The 21,775-nt window shown below is 42.9% G+C and overlaps 1 protein-coding gene across 4 annotated transcripts in view; it reads left to right on the top strand.

The window, feature by feature from the left end:
- POP1 (POP1 homolog, ribonuclease P/MRP subunit) overlaps positions 1 to 20,874 on the top strand; it is a 37,419-nt gene extending 16,545 nt beyond the window's left edge. For all 4 annotated transcript variants that reach the window (XM_035011595.1, XM_035011596.1, XM_035011597.1 and 1 more), the window contains exons 10-16: positions 2,609 to 2,720; positions 3,289 to 3,408; positions 8,535 to 8,647; positions 10,937 to 11,128; positions 12,520 to 12,674; positions 17,478 to 17,819; positions 18,680 to 20,874. In XM_035011595.1, the coding sequence (XP_034867486.1) occupies positions 2,609 to 2,720; positions 3,289 to 3,408; positions 8,535 to 8,647; positions 10,937 to 11,128; positions 12,520 to 12,674; positions 17,478 to 17,819; positions 18,680 to 19,334 (1,689 nt within the window). In that variant the 3' untranslated portion in view covers positions 19,335 to 20,874. The remainder of the gene's footprint in view (positions 1 to 2,608; positions 2,721 to 3,288; positions 3,409 to 8,534; positions 8,648 to 10,936; positions 11,129 to 12,519; positions 12,675 to 17,477; positions 17,820 to 18,679) is intronic.
- The last annotated feature ends 901 nt before the right edge of the window (positions 20,875 to 21,775 follow it).

Genomic DNA, 21,775 nt, shown 5'->3' on the forward strand with positions numbered 1-21,775 from the left:
AGTTTCATTTAAATTCATTAACATAGTCTATTATTAGTTTCAGAGGTAGAGTTCGGTTGTATATAACACCCAGTGCTCATTACATCACGTGCCCTCCTTAATGCCCATCACCCACTTAACCCAAGCCCCCACTCTCCTCCCCTCCAGCAACCCTCAGTTTGTTTCCTATGGTTAAGAGTCTCTTACAGTTTGTCTCCCTCTCTGATTTTGTCTTGTTTTATTTTTCCCTCCCTTCCCCTGTGATCCTCTGTTTTGTTTCTTAAATTCCGCATATGAGTGAAATCATATGGTATTTGTTTTTCTCTGAGTGACTGATTTCACTTAACATAATACACTCTAGTTCTGTCCACATCTAGTTCTATCCACTTGGTTACAAGTGCCAAGATTTCTTTTTTTTGGTGGCTGAGTAATATTCCATTGTATATATATACTACATCGTCTTTATTCATCTGTAGATGGACATCTGGGCTCTTTCCATAGTTTGGCTATTGTGGACATTGCTGTTATAAACATTGGGGTGCAGGCGCCCCTTTGGATCACTATGTTTGCATCCTTTGGATAAATAACTAGTAGAGCAATTGCTGTGTCATAGGGTAACTCTATTTTTAACTTTATGGGGAACCTCCATACTGTTTTCCAGAGTGGCTGCACCAGCTTGCATTCCCTCCAGCAGTGTACGAGGTTCTCTGGGGCTAGTTTTAAGGGTCTGTGATCCCTAAAAGCTTAAGAGCAATGTGTCTGGTGCGGCACTGTCCAACTTTCTGCAAGGATGATATTCTTCTGTGGCGCCGAGTCGGTAGCCGTTAGCCACACGTAGCTCTTGCACACTTGAAATGTGGCTAGGGTGACTGAGGAACTGAATTTGTACCTTCATTTAATTTTAATTAACTAGAAATTAAATAGAAATAGCTCTCTGTGGCCATTGGCTACCAAGTTGACCACACAGGTCTAGAGAGGAGCGATGAGGTTAGGAATCAGACACTCCGGGTTCAGATTCGGTTTGTTTCCCAGTGTTAGTGCAACTAACCCTTCCGTGCCAGTGCCTCTCACAGATTTGACAGGATCAGATAAGATGTTAGGTCGGAACAGATTTTGAGCTGTTAGAAGAAAGATACTTTAAAAATCAAAGGCTACTTCTGTCTCCCTCTCTGTTGCTTCCACACCGGCCTCAGCCACTATGTCTCTTGCCTGCACACTGAAGCAGCTTCCTCACTTCCTCTGCTCTTCCTTCTTTTCACTCCATCCTCCACGCAGGAAACAGAATGATCTCTGAACAATTGATTCACATCATGTCATTTCCCTGATTAAAAGCTTTTGAACAGCTTCTTACTGTATTTGTGGTGAAACCCACAGCCCTTCACGTGACTGCATTCTCTTGTGCCTTCCTGCCTGTCTGGTCTGTCTCTCCACATCTGCTGCTCAGCCGTGCTGGCCTCTCAGGTCCTAGAATATGTCAGGTCTCCGCTCCCTTAAAGCCTTCACACCTGCTTTTTCTCTACCTGGCTGAACTTTCTGCCCCCACCCCCTCTCTGCTTTGCTAAACCTTCCTTATTCTTCAGATTTCAGCCTCTGTATCATTTCCCTCTGGAATCCCTTCCTGACCTTCAAGTTAAATGATATAAATTGTATTTTATTTCATTGCATTTTGCATATTTCCTCAGTTTATATGTCTAGATTCGCTTGTGTACTTATGCGATGTTCACATTGAGCTTGGTGACGGCAAGGACTCTGTCCCCAGTGCTTTTAGCTTGGCACAGAGTAGGGGCTCCACTCTAGCTAATCAGTTGCTCAGGGAGGATTTGAACCTAAGATATTTGGTTCCAGAGCCTGTACTTTAAACCAACAAGCTATACTACCTGAGTTTCTGTGAGGTAAATAGCCCGTATATTAACAGGTTGCTTCTGTAGAATCAGTAGGAGCACATCCTCCTTCAGTGAACTTCAGTATGAATCATGGCTATAGGTTCTCTTTCTTGGTGTGCACCTGCTACTGAAGTGCTTTTTTTGTCTTTGTTTTGTTTTGTTTTAAGTTTTAATTTTTTTATTCATTTAAATAATCTCTATACCCACCATGGGGCTCGGACTCATGACCCTGAGATCAAGAGTCGCACTCTCTTCCGACTGAGCCAGCCAGGCACCCCTGAGGTGCTTTTTGAAACCTTGCTCAATTCCTGGTTCTGTCTGGGAAAAATATAAGTAAAATATTTGTTTATCTTATTTGAAGTTTCTAGGAATAACGTAATTGTAAGATATCCGTTTGCCGCAGATTGCTTCAAACAGCATAGGTTTGGTTTTTCATGGGCGGGGAAGGTGTTACTGCTTAAATTGGTATGCACTTGGCAGTAGTGGGAGAGGAGCGAGGAGCAGGCCTCTTGTCAGGAGTGTGCGGAGAGAAGAACGCAGGGACCTCTCTGAAAACCAGGGCTGTGGGTTTTAGTGTATGAAATCTTGAGAGAAGTGTATGTCGTTGCCTCTAATTAGAAGAGTAGTTAGGCTGGTGTGAATTATTGTGTTAAATATGGTGGCAGTTGCCCACATCTGTCAACCACAACAAAATGATCAGGTCTGATTCATTATTTGTCTGGTGAATAGGAGTTGTTATTTTTCAGGAGGGAGAGGACACAGAGAAGGCACCTCACCACTGGTGGACTGAAACCTGTAAGAATCCTGATAGCGTTTCCCTTCATCACAGACAAGAAGCCATTTTTGAGTTGTTGGGAGGTATTCAGAGGGAATACTGACTGGGTGGCTTGGGGAAGAAGGGCGGAGTGGGAAGTGGGCTAAAAGAGTGTTCTACAGTTGGGCTAACTACACGGAGCAGTGCTTTTTAACTTGTAACTCCTTGTCGTATTATGGCAAGAGAACACAGAAGAGAGGTGCCTGACTCAGTGCACATAGGAAGCTCTATTTGAGTTTCTGTTAGCATTCCGAATAACTGGCATTCTGATATGATAGGTAAACACGTAGACCAGGTACTAAACTAAGGTCTATACTTAGCTGTACACAATTAAGCTTGTGTGTGAAGCTACTGTAGTTATCACTGATGGAAATATACATGTTCGTGTTGTAAAATAATCTATTATGTTAATGTTTTTGGTAAGAAACGTTACTGTTTACAAATGTTAATTTATTCTCTAAAAGTATTAATGGGACAGAAGAATATATGTTTTTTAATAGTTAGCCCAAGAAGAAATCTTTATTAAAAAATTTGAAGATACAAGCAAATATATATATATATATATTGTGAATGATGTAAAAGCTTGGTTTTTTGTTTTTGTTTTTGTTAAAGGAATAACATCACCAGCAGAAATTCCGGCCGGTACTATTTTGGGACTGACAGTTGGGGATCCTCGAATAAATTTGCCTCAAAAGAGGTCCAAAGTTTTGCCCAATCCAGAAAAATGCCAAGGTAAAGTTTCTAGAACACCCCTGGTTTTCGTTACCATTTTGAGTAGTTTAGTCCCATGAGAAGAGTTCTGACACCTCTGCATTAACTTCATTTGTAAAAAGTTAGGGTGATCTTTACCTGCCTCCCTTCCACGGTGATTATGACCAAAGGAGATGGTGTGTATGGAAGTATCTTTTAGCTAGGAGACATGTAGCCTGATCCTTATGTTCATTTTTTTTCCCTGAGTTCTTTTTTTTAGTATCTGGTAAAACCTGTCTTTCTGCAAACTGGGGTCTCTGAAAATGCCTGGCATTTCAGAATTTTAATTGTGAGGAAGGGATCTGCACCCGCAGTTGGTCTTGTGCTCATTGGAAGCCTCTGTCTGACCATACAGATGATCCAGGTTCGAATCCTGGCAAGGCCATCCCAGGTGCTGAAGGGTAAGATGTTTTGGTTTAGACTCAGTAGAGTGGCCTGTGGGAGGTTGTTGGGCGGGGGTGGCATCAGAAGGTGGGTAGGAGCCGGCTAAAATTTTAGTCTGATCTGGGATTTGCAGCAGTGGTGATAATACCGCATTATATTTACTGTCATTTAAACACTATTAATTGGAAGAATCATTAAAATTACCTTCTGGATTTTGAGAGGAAAAATACAGGTATGTGTAGTAATAACTTCAGTTTTTTTTTTTTTTAACATCCACATGTAGTTAATAGCTTATTATTAGTCTGTCAGAACATTACATGAAAGGTGGATTGGAAGAGAAAGAGGAGTTTGAAGATCTGTAGGCAGGTTAGTGAATTATGGAGCTTCAGACATTACTCAATGAGTTGTTGCCTCTTTTCTTTTTTAATGGCATTATTGGTGCAACCCTAAAAGTTGCAGTGTCGACTAAGCATTAAACGTTGACTGTCATAACTGCCTTAAAGCTGTAGTTTAAACTCCACTTACTTTCCCTCGCTGCTTCAGATCCTTTTTTGGAATGAGGCAGTTATGTATTAAATCCTTTTTAAGGCTTTTATCTTAATATGAATCAGTCCTGGGAAAATTAAAGTCTACCTTGAAACACATGATTTAATTTCTATAAAAGCCTACCATCTTGGTAGTCCTTGTGGTATTTTATTAAAACCTGTTTTAGGTAATTTCATTGAAGAAGTACTGGTACATGAGCTACATAAAGAAGTAAACTTTTTGAGGAGTTAGAATTATACCAGTATTCCTAACAAGTGTAACATATCATCTAGGATGATAATTTAAAACTTAAGTTAGAAATATACTTTGATGAGCTGTGTCAGTTAATAAAAGATTAATCCTTGGAAGAATCTCAATGTCATGATGATCGAAAACTTAATTCTCTGATGTACTTCCAGTTTCTCTTTCTATATCTGAAGTCATCCTCTGCCTATTTTGACTTGGACAAAACAGACCAATTTTGGTGCTACTTAGACTGTAAAGAAGGGTTTGCCTGATTTGGAGAACAAACCATCTTATGTGTACTGGGAATGAGAGGTTTCTGAAGAAAGGGAGTATATGACTGTGATATTGTGATATAATAAGAAATACGTATTTAGGTCATTGTGCAGCTGCCCCTTTCCTGGCATATAGCTCCTAAAATCCTTATAATTCCCTAAGTGATAACAGCCTTAAAGCCTGAAAAGCTAAAGGAGTGTCTTTTCTTATTCATAAAAGCCCCCTTAGTCACAACTTTTATGTTAATGAGGTGGAAAGTCTCTAGGGATGGTGGGCTGGTTACGGGGGAATCAACCACACCAACCACAAGGTTAGAGGGTTGGAACTTCTCGGCCACTTCTACCCCTGCCCCACCCAGACCTGCTTCTGGGAGGGGGAACAGGGGCGAGAGCTTGAGTTTGATTGTCAACGGGCAATGCTTTAATCAATCATGCCTACTTGATTATGCCTCTGTAAAAATCTTATACAGTTGGGGTTCAGAGAAGTTCCAGTTTGCTGAACACTTGGAGGTGTTGGGAGGGTGGTGAGTCCGAAGAGGGCCAGGACCTCATTCCCTCATACCTTACCCTGTGCATCTCTTCCATCTGGCTCTTTCTGAGTTAAATCTTTTCATTTTAAAAAAAAAGAAAAAACAGTAATGGAGTAAGTAAACTGTTTTCTTGAGTTCTGGGAGCCATTCTAGCAAATTTTACTGCATTTGAGGAGGGGATCATAGGTGAGACCAATTTCTAGCCATCTGCTCAGAAGTATAGGAGACCAGGGACTTCCAGCTGGCATCCAAAGAAGGGGCAGTCTTGTGGGACTGAGCCCTTAACCTGTGGGATCTGACACCCATCTCCAGGTAGGTTAGTGTCAGAATCGATGTGAATTGTAGGACACCCAGCTGGTGTTGCAGGACTGCTTGCCCTGGGGAAAATGGCTGCACATTTGAGTGTCAGAAGTATTGGGAGTAGAATAGCAAGACTGTAGAGAAGGAAGTAGTCTTTCAGTGAAGAACTTGAACTAAGGATGCATATTTTTAGATGCTTTGAAAAAGTTTACTTGATCATTTGATCCTTGATTTTGATTTGAATATTAATAATTTTTTTTTGCAAATCTTTTCAACTTAACAACAGCATTTCACTATGTAAGTAACTGGTTTTCCATGTGAGATTTTAAAATATAATTCCTGCTGTACTGTTATTTTAGGATGTATTCTCCTTAGCATCTGCTGATTTGCTCTGATAGATTATTTTAACTAGTCTTTGTCATCCAGAGATGAATTTACTTTAGAGAATGCTTTACATGTGCTCATGGGCTCTTTATATTCTTTCTCTTTATGTACTCTTTGACAGTGTGTACCCAAAACACAGGAAGAATCAATCAAGTTGCCTTTAGAGTGATAGGTGAAACCCTAGGCACCTTGAGAGCACTGAGCTGCGGTGACTTTGTGAAGTGTCCAATTATTGGTCATTTTGTACTGACTTACCTATTCGTGCTCTTGGGGAAAAAAGCCCTCATAGCTTCAGCTGGTCCCCTTTAACTGTTCTGCGTGTTTAATTTAAAATAGAGTGGATTTGAAGACTAACTTTGGTTTATTTGATTCCCAAATGAGGAAAACTTTAATTTCCTTTGCCTCCCTAAGGAAAACTTAAGAAAGTTGTAATTTAAAATTTGGCCATCTTCAAATACATTTAAGAAAGGAGAAAAACTATTTCCTTCAACCTTTAAGTTATTCTGCAGTTGTGTAGTAATTAGAGGCCTTTGCCTGGGTGTGAAAGAAAATAAGCTTTATTTGAGTCTTGGGCCAAGGATTTAGAATTACATTCAGAATCAATAGTCATTCTAGGCCCACTTAGGTACATGCTGACTCAGCTGGTAATATTCTTTTTTCCTCAGTACTAGACTCTTGACCTAAAAGGGCCTCTTCCCTTTGCCTTCAGACATACTCTGTTCTCTTTTAAATAGACTTTATATTTTAGAACAGTTTTAGGTTCACAGCAAAGTTGAGTGGAAGGAATAGAAAGTTCCTCTGTTCCCCTGCCCTCACATATGCACAGCCTCCATGAAGCTGTGCTGAGACATCATTGTCACCCAAGGTCTATAGTTTCCATCAGGGTTCACTCTTGGCGTTTTATATTCTGTGGGATTTGACAAACTTATAACAACATGAAGCCATCGTCATAGTATCATAAAATAGTTTCACTGCTCTAAAAATCTGTGCTCTGCCTATTCCTCCCTCCCTCTCTCTCTCTCCCCCCACCGCAAGCCATTGATCTTTTTACTGTCTTCATAGTCTTGTTTTCTAGAATGTCATCTCATTGGACTCATACAAAATGTAGCCTTTTCAGATTATCTTCTTTCACTATATAATAAGCATTTAAGGCTTCTCCATGTCTTTTCATGGCTTGGTAGCTCATTTCTTTTTAACCCCGAATGATATTCCATTGTCTGGATGTCCTACTTACGTTGTTTCATCTATTTATTTATTATTATTTTTTAGAATATTTGAAGGTGAGGTGGTCTTTCTGTGCCTTTATATCCTCAGTATCAGCCCTGTCTTTTGTAGAGTCTCAGTTCTGTCACTCACATCGTTGGCAGCTCTCCACAGGAAAGCAATTGTGGGTGGACAGAGGCTGTTTGAAACGGAGCCTGTTGGCTCCTAGACAGGCTCTGGGAGCTTTCACAGAACACAGCCCTGGTACTCGAGATGCTGTGGGTTATTGTCTCTGTGAGGGACACCAGCGGCCTAGAAGCAGTTTCTGCTTTAAGTAGCTTTGATCTCAGATCTTTTCATCAATGTAATATTCTCTATCTTTGTTCTCCCCTAAAATCTGTCACCTTAAGGCCCAGTCGCTTCCAACTTACTTTTTTTCCAGCCATCAGACCCACGCAGGTATGTGCCTTTGAGTGTGACCTTTCAATGTAGGCAGTTTAGACGTTAGCCAAAACACATGAATTGTCTGACTTTCTTTTTTCTTTCTTTTAATTTTTCAGTCCAAAAAATAGAGTTGGAAGATTTTCCCCTGTCTGATGTTTCAATGACTTCATGTAGGAAATCTCTTCTATCGATATATTTGTTTATAATTGAAAAAGTTTCTCCTTTCTTCCCACTAGGGTACTTTTTGGCATGGTGCAGTTTAAAGGGACGAAACAATATATTTCACAGAAAATATGCTCATTCTAAAGGAATGAGAAAAACGTTTTACAGAAGGAATAAATAATGAAAAAGGATTATAAGAGACTTGAAATAATAGAGCAGAAGAAAAAGCTGATATCTGTTGGCTCACAACTGTTGGGCCAGGAATGATATAAAGAGCCCTGAAACCAGTAGTTAAAATATGGCTTGTACTGTCCTAGCACATTATAAAGAAATTGTTCACCCGTTCAGTGGTTCCTAGAATTTGGTTATCTTAAATATGGGATTAGGCAGTTATTTAGATGCAGCTGAACGTGATATTTATATCTTATACACTAAAAATAAATGTCAAAAAAATAAGTTTAGGAGCCTTTGCTCATTTGCAGATTATGAAACCAACTATAGGAGTAGCTTAGTTTCTAGTCAAATAAATTCTTCTAGAGAAGTTCAGTGAGCGCCTACAAAATATTTTCGTGTAACAGAAGGTCAACCGGCAGTGTTTAGAGTTTGACTTCATTGAACTAAAGGATATAGTTTGAAGGCTTTTTCTTTTCCCTCTTAGATGAGAAAGTTAGACAGCTGCTTCTGGAGGGTGTACCTGTGGACTGTGCGCATAGCTTTGTTTGGAACCAAGCTATCTGTAAGAATGTCACAGAGAATAAAATCTCGGATCAGGTAACTAATGGTGTAAGGATTATTGGTCAAGTCCTGAAGACAGGGTGAAATTCCTCACTCTAGATGCTGTAAAAGTTTTCATCCTTTATAGAATCCCATAAACTTCCTTTTATTTTCGATTTATTGATCCCTTACTTAGGATTTTTTTCTGTTCTTAGAGAAGAAGAATCTCTAGAAAAAGTTACTACAAAGACTTTTTCTTAAAATGATAATTCCGTGGTTTAAATACATGTTTTTCTTTTATTGTTTTCTTTTTCCCTTCAACGTTCTATCTTTAATTTCACAATGATTGAGCTCCTACCAGGACCAGGGATCATAGTAGATGATGGGATAGATGGCTAGGGTATGTTTGAGGAAGTACAGGTCAAAGAAGTCCAGAGAAGGGGTACCAAGCCCAGAATAGGGAAATTGGGGAAAACCTCCTGGATGGAGGAGCTGATATTTGGGCTGGCTCTTAGATGGGTGGACAGAATTAAACCAGACTTTTTGGGGGCCAGGAGCCAAGGCTGCAGTAAAGAAAAGGGTTGCTGGAAGTGAGACCAGTATGTCCAAGGGCCCAGGATGATGTGTTCAGTAATCTCTAAGTGGATCAGTAGCTTGGAGTTGAGGATGGGGCAGGAGATGAAGAAATAAATAGGGGCCAGAGCATAAGAGACCTTGAGGCATTTTAAGGATTTGGGCAGAGGACATAGCACACCATTGAAGGTTTTAAGCTGGGCCATGACATGATCAGATTTCACTCTGGAAGCACTGTGGAAGGTAGATTAGACTAAGAATGGGGGGAGGGGTGGAGAATCTGGAGAGAGGACTTGTGGTTGGATGGCCTTAAAAGAGACCCTGGAAATAGTCCTTAATTGAGGACATGATGGGGACCTGAGTTGAGGCGGTGTGGCTGGAGTGGAGGGCCTGGGGTTGAAGACATACTCCTGAAGGTAAATCTGACAAGACACAGTAGTTGATTGGATGGTGGGAAGTGGGAAAGGAGGAGACTTGTAGACTAGCTCCTAACAGCCTAGCTTAGATTTGGTACCTCAGGTAAAAGAGATCCAGAGCCTGATTTATCACTGTTGTATTCCCAGGTTCTAGAAGAGTGTTTGTCACATAAAATATACTCAGTAAATATCTGAATGGATGAGTAAATGAATGAAGAGCAAATATGTAAATGGATGAATGAGTGAGTCCCCCAGCTAGGTGGGGAACACACGAGGAGAGCGGATGCAGTAGGAAAGATGAATTCAATCCTGGATAAACTGGGTTGGAAGGTCATCAGGACTTCCCCAGAGTAGATGCCCAGGAGACAGGTTTTGATCCCAGGCGGAAAAGTCAGGGCTAAGGAGATGGATATTTTGGAGTTATTATCACCGTGTAGAGATGGTAGTGGAAACTCAACGAGAGGTGAAAAAGGAGAATCAGGACTTGGTCATGCTTGAGGAGCATCTGTGAGGTAGCAGGCCGACTTGGCCGCGTGGAGGCGGTCTCCTGTGTGTGTCTCCTGTGAGTGCTAGGCTTCTCTCCTGTCCGTTCATCTCTTTTTACAGTGGGCAAGACAAGTCCGAGAGGCTGTTGTTTACTGCTCCCTACAGTCCTCATAACAGTAATTTATAGCATCTTCTCTTTTAAATCTTTAAGACCTGGTGAGAAAATTTCTCAAGAGCCAGAGTGTTTTCCCACTTGCCCTTCCTTAAGAAGTTGTTTATTGTTTGCACCTTTTTTTTTTTTTACCTCCTAACAACAAATCTTAACCAAAGTAAATGTAGGGACTGAACATCAAAATATAAAACTAATCCTGACATAAGAGATTAGCAGAATGGATGTAGATTATTATATAACTTTGAATCATCTGGTATATTGCAGCTCAAATTTAAGATAATTTGGGGGGCGCCTGGGTGGCTCAGTCGTTAAGCATCTGCCTTCGCCTCAGGTCATGATCCCAGGGTCCTGGGATCGAGCCCCACATCATCGGGCTCCCTGCTCCGTGGGAAGCCTGCTTCTCCCTCTCCCACTCCCCCTGCTTGTGTTCCCTCTCTTGCTGTCTCTCTATCAAATAAATAAATAAAATCTTTAAAAAAAAGGATAATTTGGCATTTTCTACCAAAGCGATCGTATAGAGGAAAATCATTATAGGAAGAATACCATGTATTGCAAATGGTTTCCATTTATTTATTGAGAACATTTTTTTCTTGTTTTTTGAAAGAGCATTTGACTTTCTAAAGCTGCTTATTGGGAGAGCCAGTAGAATCTCCCAGGAAATTAGGGTTGTTGGTCTTGAATTATTTTTTTCCGCTTTAGGATTTAAACCGGAAGAGAAGTGAATTGCTGGTGCCCGGGTCACAGCTTGTTCTAGGTCCCCAGGAATCCAGGATACCTATCCTTCTGATTCAGCAGCCAGGAAAGGTGACGGGTGATGAGCGACGAGGCTGGGGAAGCGGCTGGGACGTCCTGCTCCCGAAGGGCTGGGGCATGGCTTTCTGGATTCCATTTGTAAGTTCCTTTTCCATTCCCACTGTAACTGTGTAAAATACATTCCTAGTCCATTCCAAGTGCCAAAAGAGTTCCAGACTTCATGCCCCACTTAGAAATCGAGTGCTGTTTTTCTACCCCTAGAGCTATAATTCTGATACAAGATACTTCATAACATCCCCTGAGCCAGGTTGTCATTCATAAGAGTTGGGACAACATAAGTGTGAATTTTTGAGATTTTGAAAGTGTCCTGATTTTTGAATAGTAATGGCAATTACTATTGAGGTAGTTTTTGTTATGTGTGTACGTGTGTGTTTTTTTTACTCAAAAGAATTTGTTATAGTTTAAAAGCAGTTTTTGTAATTTTCTAATTTTTATAGATGTATAGAATACACTTTTTATTTTTTAAGTGCTGAACATGTATTTTCCTATTAACTGCAGCTAAAAATTTTATTAAAATCCAATGTGGTTTTTTTTCTTCTCGATAGTTTAAATATTACTTTGAACTAGAGAGTATAACAGACATGTAAGACTGTTAAATTCACATAGGTAATTAATTTTAGCAATTATGCCTAGTACAAGAGACATTCGGTTAATCATTTAAGAATGGGAATATTTCTTGGGCTCCTGACTGGCTCAGTCGGTAGGGCATGCATCTCTTGATCTGGGGGTCGTGAGTTCAAGCCTCATGGTGGGTGTAGAGCTTACTTAATAAAAAATAATAGGGGCATCTGGGTGGCTTAGTGGATTAAGCATCTGCCTTTGGCTCAGGCTTCTCCCTCTCCCTCTGCCGCTCCTCCTGCTTGTGCTCTCTCTCTCTGCAAATAAATAAATAAAATCTTAATAATAATAATAAAAAGAATGGGAATATTTTTAAATAATTCTAATTTTTAAATTATGAGCTGTTTCAAGCATGCAAAAAAGTATAGATACTGATATAATGAATACCTGTGTACCCTTCACCCACCATCCAGCTTAAGAAATAAAACATTACAGATTTATTGGAAGCACTCTCTCCAGTTCCATTTCCCATCCTCCTTCTAAAAGAATCACTATTACTATTTTTGGTGTTTGTCACGACCTTGTCTATTTTTATAGCTTTATCAAGTATGCTTTGTATTCCCAAATAAAATAACTATATTCGACGTGTTTTTAAATGTTACATACCTCACCATATATATGCTTTTGCAACTTATTATATTCACTCAACGTTGAGATTTTTCCATGTCGATTGGTGAAGCTCTGTTTCATCATTTTTGCTATTGTATAACCCACTGTAGGATTATCTCACACTTACCCATTCTCTTTTTGATGGGCATTTAGGTTGTTTCCCATTTTCTCCATACAAACCTTAAGCACTAATTTTACTGTAAGTTGGTATGTTAATAGGATATCTTTGACATTTCTTTTAGATCTATCGAGGCGCAAGAGTTGGTGGGTTAAAAGAGTCTGTGGTGCACTCACAGTATAAAAGGTCACCTGACATTCCCAGTGATTTCCCAGACTGCCCAGCTGGGGTTGTGTTTGCTGAAGAGCAAGCCAAGAATCTCCTTGAAAAGTACAAAAGGTACGAAACCGGCTTCTCTAGTTTCCTAAGGTCTTACGAGGAAGGGAAGGGCCTACTCAGCGTTGGCCAGTGATATTTGGAATGGCTTTGGTAACTCTTATATAACGTGGAGTTTTAATAGACTTTTCCTTAAGTTCACATAATCAAGACATAATGAAGTTAGGAGATTGTCTTATATGTGGCTCTGGTGGGCCTGTCCAGGTTACAGACCCTACCCATGGTCATTTGCTTACGTTGATGATGGTGCATGCCTGAACTGTGGACCTGAGTTTCAGATGCTTGTTCGAGATTTACACTCCCAGCCCCTGTCCCCTCAAAATAGAATTTGTGTTTTTTTATGACCAGTTACAGAGGTAATACATATTTATGAATTTTTTTTTTTTTTTAAAGATTTTATTTATTTATTTGAGAGAAAGCACATGAGAGGGGGGAGGGTCAGAGGGAGAAGCAGGCTTCCCGCCGAGCAGGGAGCCCGATGCGGGACTCGATCCAGGGACTCCAGGATCATGACCTGAGCCGAAGGCAGTCGCTTAACCAACTGAGCCACCTAGGCGCCCCATATTTATGAAATTTTAATGAAACTATGGCAGTGTGTAAAAATGCTTTGTAAACTGGTGTATTCCTTCCATCCAGAGAGAGAAGTACTATTTTTACATTTTGGTATCTATCCATCTAGACTTCTTTTTCTTTTCTTTTCTCTTACTGGGGGAGTGGCCAGCGAAGGGCTTTACGTCTTTTATCCTGTGAAGCGCATGCTGCTGTTGAGAGCCTGGATCTCCTACTCGGCCCTGGGGTCCCAGAAGCACAGAGACTCTCTTGTTTGTAGTGGCATCTAGCCAGTGCCTGGTGCATGGTGTCCTTAATAACTCTTTGTTGACTGATGAATGAGGAGATGGTGGGATGTTGTAGTTCCTTGACCAGGAGCCCCATGACTGTGCTTTCCTGTTCACCGCTGCAACCACAGAGGCAGGCAGTGCTAGGTTTTCAGACTTTGTTGAGTGACGGGTGAATGAGTGAGTGGAAGGACAGGGATACTTTCCTGGATTGCTGGCTTACGGGCTCTTGCAGTGATCGTGTATTTTGTGCCACCCAGAATATGTAGCAGAGTCTTCTATGTGTTTGTTAAGTAATAATTGACAATAATATTTATTTCTCACCCTTTAGATTTCTTTACCCATACGAATCTTTCTTAGGTACAAATTTTTTTGCAAAAGGATTATATTACATATACTATTTCAAAACCTGCTCTTTTTATTTAGCTATCTATTATGGATAGTTTTCCCATATCAGTAAATGTGACTCTAAACCAAGTATTGGCAAACTTTTTTTGTAAAAGGCCAGATGATAAATATTTTTGGCTTTGTGGGCCCTTTGGTTTCCATGGCAGCCACTCAGCTCAGCTCTGCCTTGTGGCACAAAGACAACCACAGATGCCACATAAATGAATGGGCATGGCTGTGGGCCAGCCTCATTCTGTTCATGGACACACAAGTTTGAATCTCATATAATTTCATGTGTCATAAAATAATTCTTTTTTTTTTTTTTTTAACCATTTCAAAACATAAGAGCCATTCTTAGCTCATGGGTGATATCAAAGCAGACAGTTGCCCAGGTTTGGCGTGAGTCATCATCTGCCAACCCTTGCTCAAAACAGAACTGAACAGTTGCATCCAGGACTCCCGTATGGATGAACTGTAATTCCTCAGTGGCCCTTTAGGCTATTTCTAATTTTTTGCTATGCGCTTCTGTGAACAGCTTTCCATATGCATCTTTACCTGTTTGTCTGATTTATTCATTCATTTAACACGTTTATTTAGGGCCTACTATGTGTCATACACCTTCTAGACACTGGGGCTACCTCAGGGGAAGGCAAGTAAAATCTGTTCCTTTCCTCATGGAGCTTATGTTCTGGATGGAGGCACATGTTTCTAGGCTGGTGGGAGGGATCCCGCAGAGGGGAGGGAGGCTAACATTGCAAGAGCAAAGCCCTTGAGTGGGGAAGTGGGGGTGGTATTCCATAGGCTCAGGCTCAGATCGCTCATTTCGGTAGGCTGGAAGGCTGACTCTGAGATATGAATACAGATTTAGGTAGGGTAGACTCTGGCCCAGAGATTAGGTAGAACTCTCCTGTTGGTGATGGTCTTCTCAGTGAAAAAAGAGGTGAGGTTATCATTTAGGAATAAGAAGGGGAGAGAGGCTGTTGGAGATTCGAGGAGAGAGGAATCAATATAGACCGTTTTCCAGAAGCGCAGAAGATAGAATTGACTAGAGAAATGTCAGAGAGTGCAATTGAGTTTCATGTTTACAGTAAGGCCATTCAGGGCTTCTGGGTATTCTTCCCCAGCCCTGTTCTGCTGATCCAGGGCTGGCATGGGGTAGGTGGAGGGCTGGATGTAACCAGGGTGGGCTTTGCCAGGGGGAGGGAGTTGAGGGTGCATGTAAGGGAGTGACTGTCCTACAAACCGGAGAGTTTAAACTCAAGAAGAGATGGGTGAGGGGTGCCTAGGTGGTTTAGTCAGTGAAGCGTCTGCCTTCAGCTCAGGGCATGATCCCGGGATCCTGGGATGAAGTCCCACATCAGGCTCCCTGCTCAGCAGGGAGCCTCCTTCTCCCTCTCCCTCTGCTGCTCCCCCTGCTTGTGCTCTCTCTCTCTCTGTCTGTCAAATAAATAAATCTTAAAAAAAAAACAAGAGATGTGCGAGAACGGTGGGGAGCTGTGAGGAGATTGTAAAGGAGTAGTAAGTTCCGATGCTTGAGGAGCTGTGGTGGGGGAGGGGTAAACGGGCTGGAATGGGAGGCCTCACTCTGAGGGTAGATACTTGAAATTGAGACTTTAAGGTGGAGCAGGTGATGGCAGTGACCAAAACGAAGATGCGACCGGGAGAGTGGGTGTCTAGGGTGAAGTAAAAGATGGGAAATGAGGACATGAAGTTTCTGGTAGGCCAGGGCGTTAGAAGGCTGATCTACATAGATGCGGAAGCCGCTGAGTGACAAGAGTCAAGATGGAGGGGAAGACGGTGTGGCAGGTGGAGGGGGTGTGTGGGCAGCTGATGGAGGACCTGGCTGAGGAAGGAGAGCCTGTGGTCTGCTGAGGGCGCGTGCTTAGGGGGAGCTGTGGTCTTGGAGGAGGAAGGAGAAAAGTGGTCTGGGGGCGTCAGGAGGACATCTGCCCCCCTTAGACTAAATCCCATAAATAAGATTTCTGGTTTAAAAAAAAAAGATACACACCCCAGGAATTTTTTGTACTATGGACAAACTGCTGTTTATATTAATTTAGGATTTCGTTAGTATCCTCAAGTTAGAAGCGTGCCTGTTTTCCCTCTTCCCAATAACATAGGATATTACCAGCTTTTAATATTGATAAAAGTGTTGGGTGGAAAAAGTGACATCTTACTGTTTTAATTTTTTGTTTGTTTACGAGTGATGTTGAATACTTTTAAGCATTTTTCACCATTTTGTTTTTCTTTCTTTCTTTTTTTTTTTTTTGGTAAATAGCTCATTTATTTCCATTTAAAGGTCTTCAGGTGAAGCAAGTACCCTGGGAGTATTTTTTACCAGCTGTCCCTCTTGGGAGGCCAGAACACATTTGGTTCAAACTCCAGAGTAGAGGCTCAAACCAATCTCCCAATTAAGTCTGCGGGTTCATGTCCATCTGGGGCCCTGGGGCATGGCGCATAGTAAGAAGCATGTGAGGGAAGGAATGTCAGGGCTTGTCCCACAGGAGACTCTCAGTCTGAGGAGGGTTTCTGGGACTCCCTAAGAGTCCCCCAGCCCAGAATGGCCAATAGCCCAGCTGCTCCCTCCCTTTTGGGGACCTGGTTCTCTTTAGCTTGTGGTATTTCTCAAAGGTTCTCCTTCTTTCATACATTGCTGAAAAAAGTCAATTGCCCTCACCCTGTGAGTTTGGAAATCTCTCTCAAAATTGCAAATGCTAATAGTCTTTGCTTTAGCAGTTCCATTCCAAGCACTTACCCTGCAGATATACTTGTGCTTGTGTGACATGTTCAAGGTCATTCATTGCGGCATTGTTCGTAGAAGCGAAAGTGTGAAAATACCAAAATGTCCTGCAATAGGGGACTATCTAAATCAACCAGGGTATAATCCAGCAGTCGAATAGGATAGGCAGCCTTTTACAAAAGAATGAGGGATCTCTTCATGTACTCGTATGAAATGATCTCCAAGGTACTTTGTGAAATGAAAACAGTTAAGCAAGAAGTACTGTATCTGGTATGTCACCGCTTGTGTAAAATAGGTAAAAAAAAATGGGAAGAAATATGTACATATCTGCACATATGTCCATAAAATGTCTCTGGAAGGATATATTATGAAACAGATAATGATGTGGTCTCCTGTAAGGCAGCTGGGTCATTTATTTCCTTCTAAAGGTCTCCGAGTGAGGCAGGTACCCCAGGGGCGCTTTTCACCAGCTACAGGTCAGGTGGGGGAGAAACTTCACCGCCACCCCTTCTGTTCCCTTCGAACTTAGAATGCTGTCATGTGCAGGGACATCGCAGTACGACTCCAGGGGCACCGTGAGCTTGCAGTCTTTCAGGAAGGGCACCCCCTAGAGTTGTGCAGTGGCCACATGGGGCCACTTTGCTGGGTGTATTACCTTTTGAAAGTAAAACCGAAGGAAACAAATAAGCTTGGCCAGTAGAGTTGGTTGTTATTATCATATTTCTTGGAAAACTATGTTTTGTAGGTTTGTTTTTCAAGTAGAGATGTAGTGCAATGGCCATAATTATTTTAATGGTACCGATCCTAAATTGTTCAAAATTGGTTGTCCTCCTTGATTTTCACTAGGCACCCTCCTGCAAAACGGCCCAACTATGTGAAGCTTGGCACCCTGGCACCTTTCCGCTATCCCTGGGAGCAGTTAAGTCAGGAGTGGGAGTTAAGAGTCAGGGCCCAAGAGAAATCTTCTGGAGCCTCCTCTCCAAGTGGCGAGGAGAGTGACTTGAGGAGAGACAAGTTGTCTTGCGCTCCCACACCTGAAAACACGGATCCGCGGTCTGATGAAGGGGGCTCATCTCAGAGCAGCTCCAGCAAGCCCCGAGCAGGGGTGGCCACAGAGTGCCCGGCCCAGCTGGGGACTGAGTGGGTAGCGGGCCAGGATGCCACCGGCAGTCTCCCCTGCGTTCTGCGGTAAGTGCCCACGACCCCCAGTGCGGGTTAGATTGTTCTCCTCCTGAGCAGGCTACAGGATGTAAATGTTCTCATTGTTCCTTTATGCAAAGCCCGAGGGAACATCTGGGCTCTCTGGGGGGGCAAGCCAGTCCTCCCGAGTCTCACAGAGAGCCTGGGGACACAGCCGAGTCACATTTGATTTGGGGCACGATACCAACTGACCAGGTGACTTAAAGTATTGTCATCCACAGACATAAACCAAGGCAGTTGTTTTCTATTTCATTTAGTCTTTGCTGACAAAGTCGTCCCCCTGCGAGGGACGTTCCCTCGGCGAACTCTGAGCAAGCGTTCTTCCCTTTACATCCCTAAAGTCGATTTCTTCTGGCTCCTTTTGAATGACCTGAGTTTAGGAGTGACCCGGTGCCCCACCGTCCTGTCGGAGGGCCCACTGTACGAAGTGTGTTCCTGGCTGCCTGCTCCATGGTGCTTCACTTACCCTCTGTTCTGTGCTTCAGGTTTTAGAAAGTGCTCCTCCCTCTTTGCCTTGTACTTCTTTTCTGTGCAGTAACTTCCTAGTTTCCTATCCTTCCTTCATTCCATAGGACTGTCTCTCGCAGCCTTAGATTCTTATTTTTCTCTACCTTCAGCTTCTGAAACCTTTAGTCCTTCAGCATCTAAGAATAGTAGACACATAAGAAAAATATCCTGACAAAGATGTATTAATGTCTGTTTTCAATTTTTAAAAAAATTACCGTTTTGACGCTTTCCCACATAGAGTATAAAAAAATCAAGTTAACTCCAACAGTACCCAATCTTCTGATTGCGTGTTTTCTCTCCGAACAAAATCTCCTCAAACGTGTGTCTCCCACTTCACGTAGGAGTAGGAAATGGCTGAAGCAGCTGTCGACCTGGTGTGGGCCCAGCTCCAGGGACAGGTGGGCAGCCCAGCGGGCTCCTGGCAGCGGGCAGCCAGCACCAACCAGAGCGGCCTGCCTGTCCCTCCTGGACCACTTCCCCAGGGCCCTGGTGTGGGTCAGCCTGGCCCTGCTGAGGAAGGGCAGCCCCGAGCCGCACTCCATGATCTGTGTGCCAGCCGAGGAGGACATCCTCCAGCTCCGTCGGGATCGGCTGTACTGTGGGCCCCAGGAACCCAAGCACAGCGACCCCTTCAAGAGCGAGATCCGGAAACAGAAAGAGAAGAAGAAAGTACAGAAGAGGCAGAACCAGGCGCGTGCTGAGCCTGAGGGTCTGGCTGGGGCGCACCCTGCAACTGGGCACCCAGCTCTGACCCTGGGCTTGTGGTCAGGCCCCCTCCCGGTGCTGACTTCTCACTGCTCCCGAGTTCTCCTCGGCTTTGTCACGCAGGGAGACTTTTCCATGGCCGTCGGCAGCGGAGAAGGCCTGGGGTTTGTTAGCTTGACGGGCTTGCTGGATATGCTGTCCGGCCAGGCGGCAGCGGAGAGGGGCCTCGTGTTGCTGAGGGCACCTGCCTCCCCGCAGTATCGGTTTGCGAGAGTGGCCGTGGAGGTGTGAGCGCCGGTGCGCGTCCTGGCAACGGAGACCTGCTAACTGTTTACCAAGTCCCCCCATTGGAGAGTTGTGTTGTTGCCATCTTCTGCTTTGAAATAGCACATGAAGTTCCTTGGAAACGAGAATGAAGATGATGTATGATGCAAATGATGGAATACTGACACCATTCCCGCAATCCATGGTAATCTCATGGATTTCCTCCATCTTTCCTCGTCTTTGCTGTAACACTTGAAAGTGATTTGGCATGGATAGCCAAAAGCTTTTATATTTTGATTTCTCGGTCTGTGTCATTCTTGCTGAAAAGAGATTCTGTATGTTTTCTTGTTCCTTTTTTATCAGGAACAAAGGGCTGTCAAGTGTATTTGAAAAGCCTTGTAGACACGGGATAAGCAACAATGGTTGTTTAATGGCTTGATTGTTACAGGAGAGGGAAAGGCTCCCTTGGTCTCTGTGCATGACATAGGGTTCCCCCATCTGGACCATGTTCGAGTCTGTCCCCGAATCAGCATGCCTAACACTTGACACCATGTGGAAGGAAACCATGGAAAATTGATTGCTGCCTATTTTCAGGCAGGCTCAGTGTAGGGCAGAAGTGTTGGGGCGGAATCAGAATGGGGCTCTGATCTTTAGGACCCACTGTCCTCTTTGCTGTTGACCAACAAGCACATGATCCTAGGAGTTACTTGGTTTTTCTGTGCTTTTGTTTCTGCAAAAAATTTTTCCAAGCCATAGAGGATGGTTTCTCAAAATATGTTCTATGAAATGTGTTATCTAAAAAAAAAAAAAGAAAAGATTCTAACATCAGATTGATTTGGGAAACTGGGTTAAACAAAGCTAAGCATTTCTTTTTAAGGGATTTCTAGAACCTTCCATGTGATAACATGCATTGTGCCTCTCCAGGAAGTGGATAACAGCCTACAGTATTTTCTAAATCTTTTGATTCCCGAACTCCTTTTGCAGGGAGAACTTTGTAGGACCAGTGTTTTCAGGGACACACTTTGGGGAACGCGGCTGTTCAGTGCAGTCCTTACCTCTGCAAGGCGATGATTAAATCGACAAGCCTCTTTCGGACACTCATGCAGTCACGATGTCCACCTGGCATTTGAGCGGGTTCTCATCCTGTCCCACACAGGAGTGCAGTCATTGCTTTTTTTGCTTGCGGAGAAACTAGGTGCTCATTCACTTTTAGTTACACTGCACATCTCACACCCTCAGACCCTTGCCTTCCTACCACACATTTCTAGCAGAGCTTGAATGGGGTTTGTTTTTTTTTTATTTAAATGTACAGTTAGGCGTTATTTTGTGTAAATGTATTGGGCTTTTGCAGTCGCACTTGGTAGAAATGTCTCCGGGGCAGACAGGGTGCGGAGAGAGAGAGCACGGATTACAGGAGCTAATGAAATGTCTGATGTGTTTCCTCTCACCGTGCCTCTGGGTGTATTTGTGTCCAACCCAAATGAGAGAGGAAAAAAAAAAAAACAAAAAAAAAAACAGTCTAACTTAGCGGTGTCTGTAAACAGAATAAAATGTCACCTGATGTTCAGTTGTGAATGTTTATTGGGCCATTCCTCGTTTGTTTTCTTGGCTCTAAGCTGCTTCATCTGTGCCTTAGCTTGCTGGATGACGGAAGTCGGAGCGTGCTGTGAGTCACCTAACCTCATTCTGTGCACCCTGCCTGCACTCAGGACAGAGGCCAGGGCACCCTTACTCTGCTTTGTGGTAGGAGGCCGAAGAACTATGTGCTGAACGGCTAGACTTGTGTTTCCCAAAATCTGTTGGTGGGAGGGCTGGTCCCTGGAGATGTTTCCTGAAAAGTGATGGCCAGATAAATTTGGGGAGAGCTGTAGTCCACATTCTCCCACTGCAGATTCACAATGCGTGAGTGTAGTCAAGGCCCTGCAGATACCTGCAGGAAGGAAATCAATCAGTCTTTCACAGAACTCCCCCACTCCCCCATTTTTCTTCTTTTCACATACGTGTTGTCCAGAGAACACTAGTTTCATGGAATATACTTTGCAAAAACACTGACAAAATCTGCACACATGCAGTGAAGAATCCATTTCTCCCATGAAAAGACACAGGAAGGGTCTTATTCTCTATAGCAAAAAATGAATAAACGTGTTTAGTTTGATCCTACCAGTGCTGCAGAACTACCAAAAAAGTATGATGTGTTCCCTGGCCTCTTGTCATGGGGGCAAAATCTCCAGAGTTTGCCAAGTCAGGAAGTGTCCTGAAAAGCAGAGTTGTGGGCTGAACGCCTGGAGACCAGCCACACACCTCCTGAGTTGTGTAAGAGACAGAATTGATTCTTTATGGTCAGCTTTTAAAAAATATTACAAAGTAATATTTTTGTATTAATGCAGATTCATCATAGAAAAACCTAGAACATGCTGATAAGCAACAACAACAACAAAAGTTAAAATCACCTGGGTTTTCAGCACCCA

This window comes from Mirounga leonina, unplaced genomic scaffold (assembly GCF_011800145.1).
Source record: "Mirounga leonina isolate KUSES-001 unplaced genomic scaffold, KU_Mleo_1.0 Mir_165, whole genome shotgun sequence".
Classification (NCBI taxonomy): Eukaryota; Metazoa; Chordata; class Mammalia; order Carnivora; family Phocidae; genus Mirounga; species Mirounga leonina.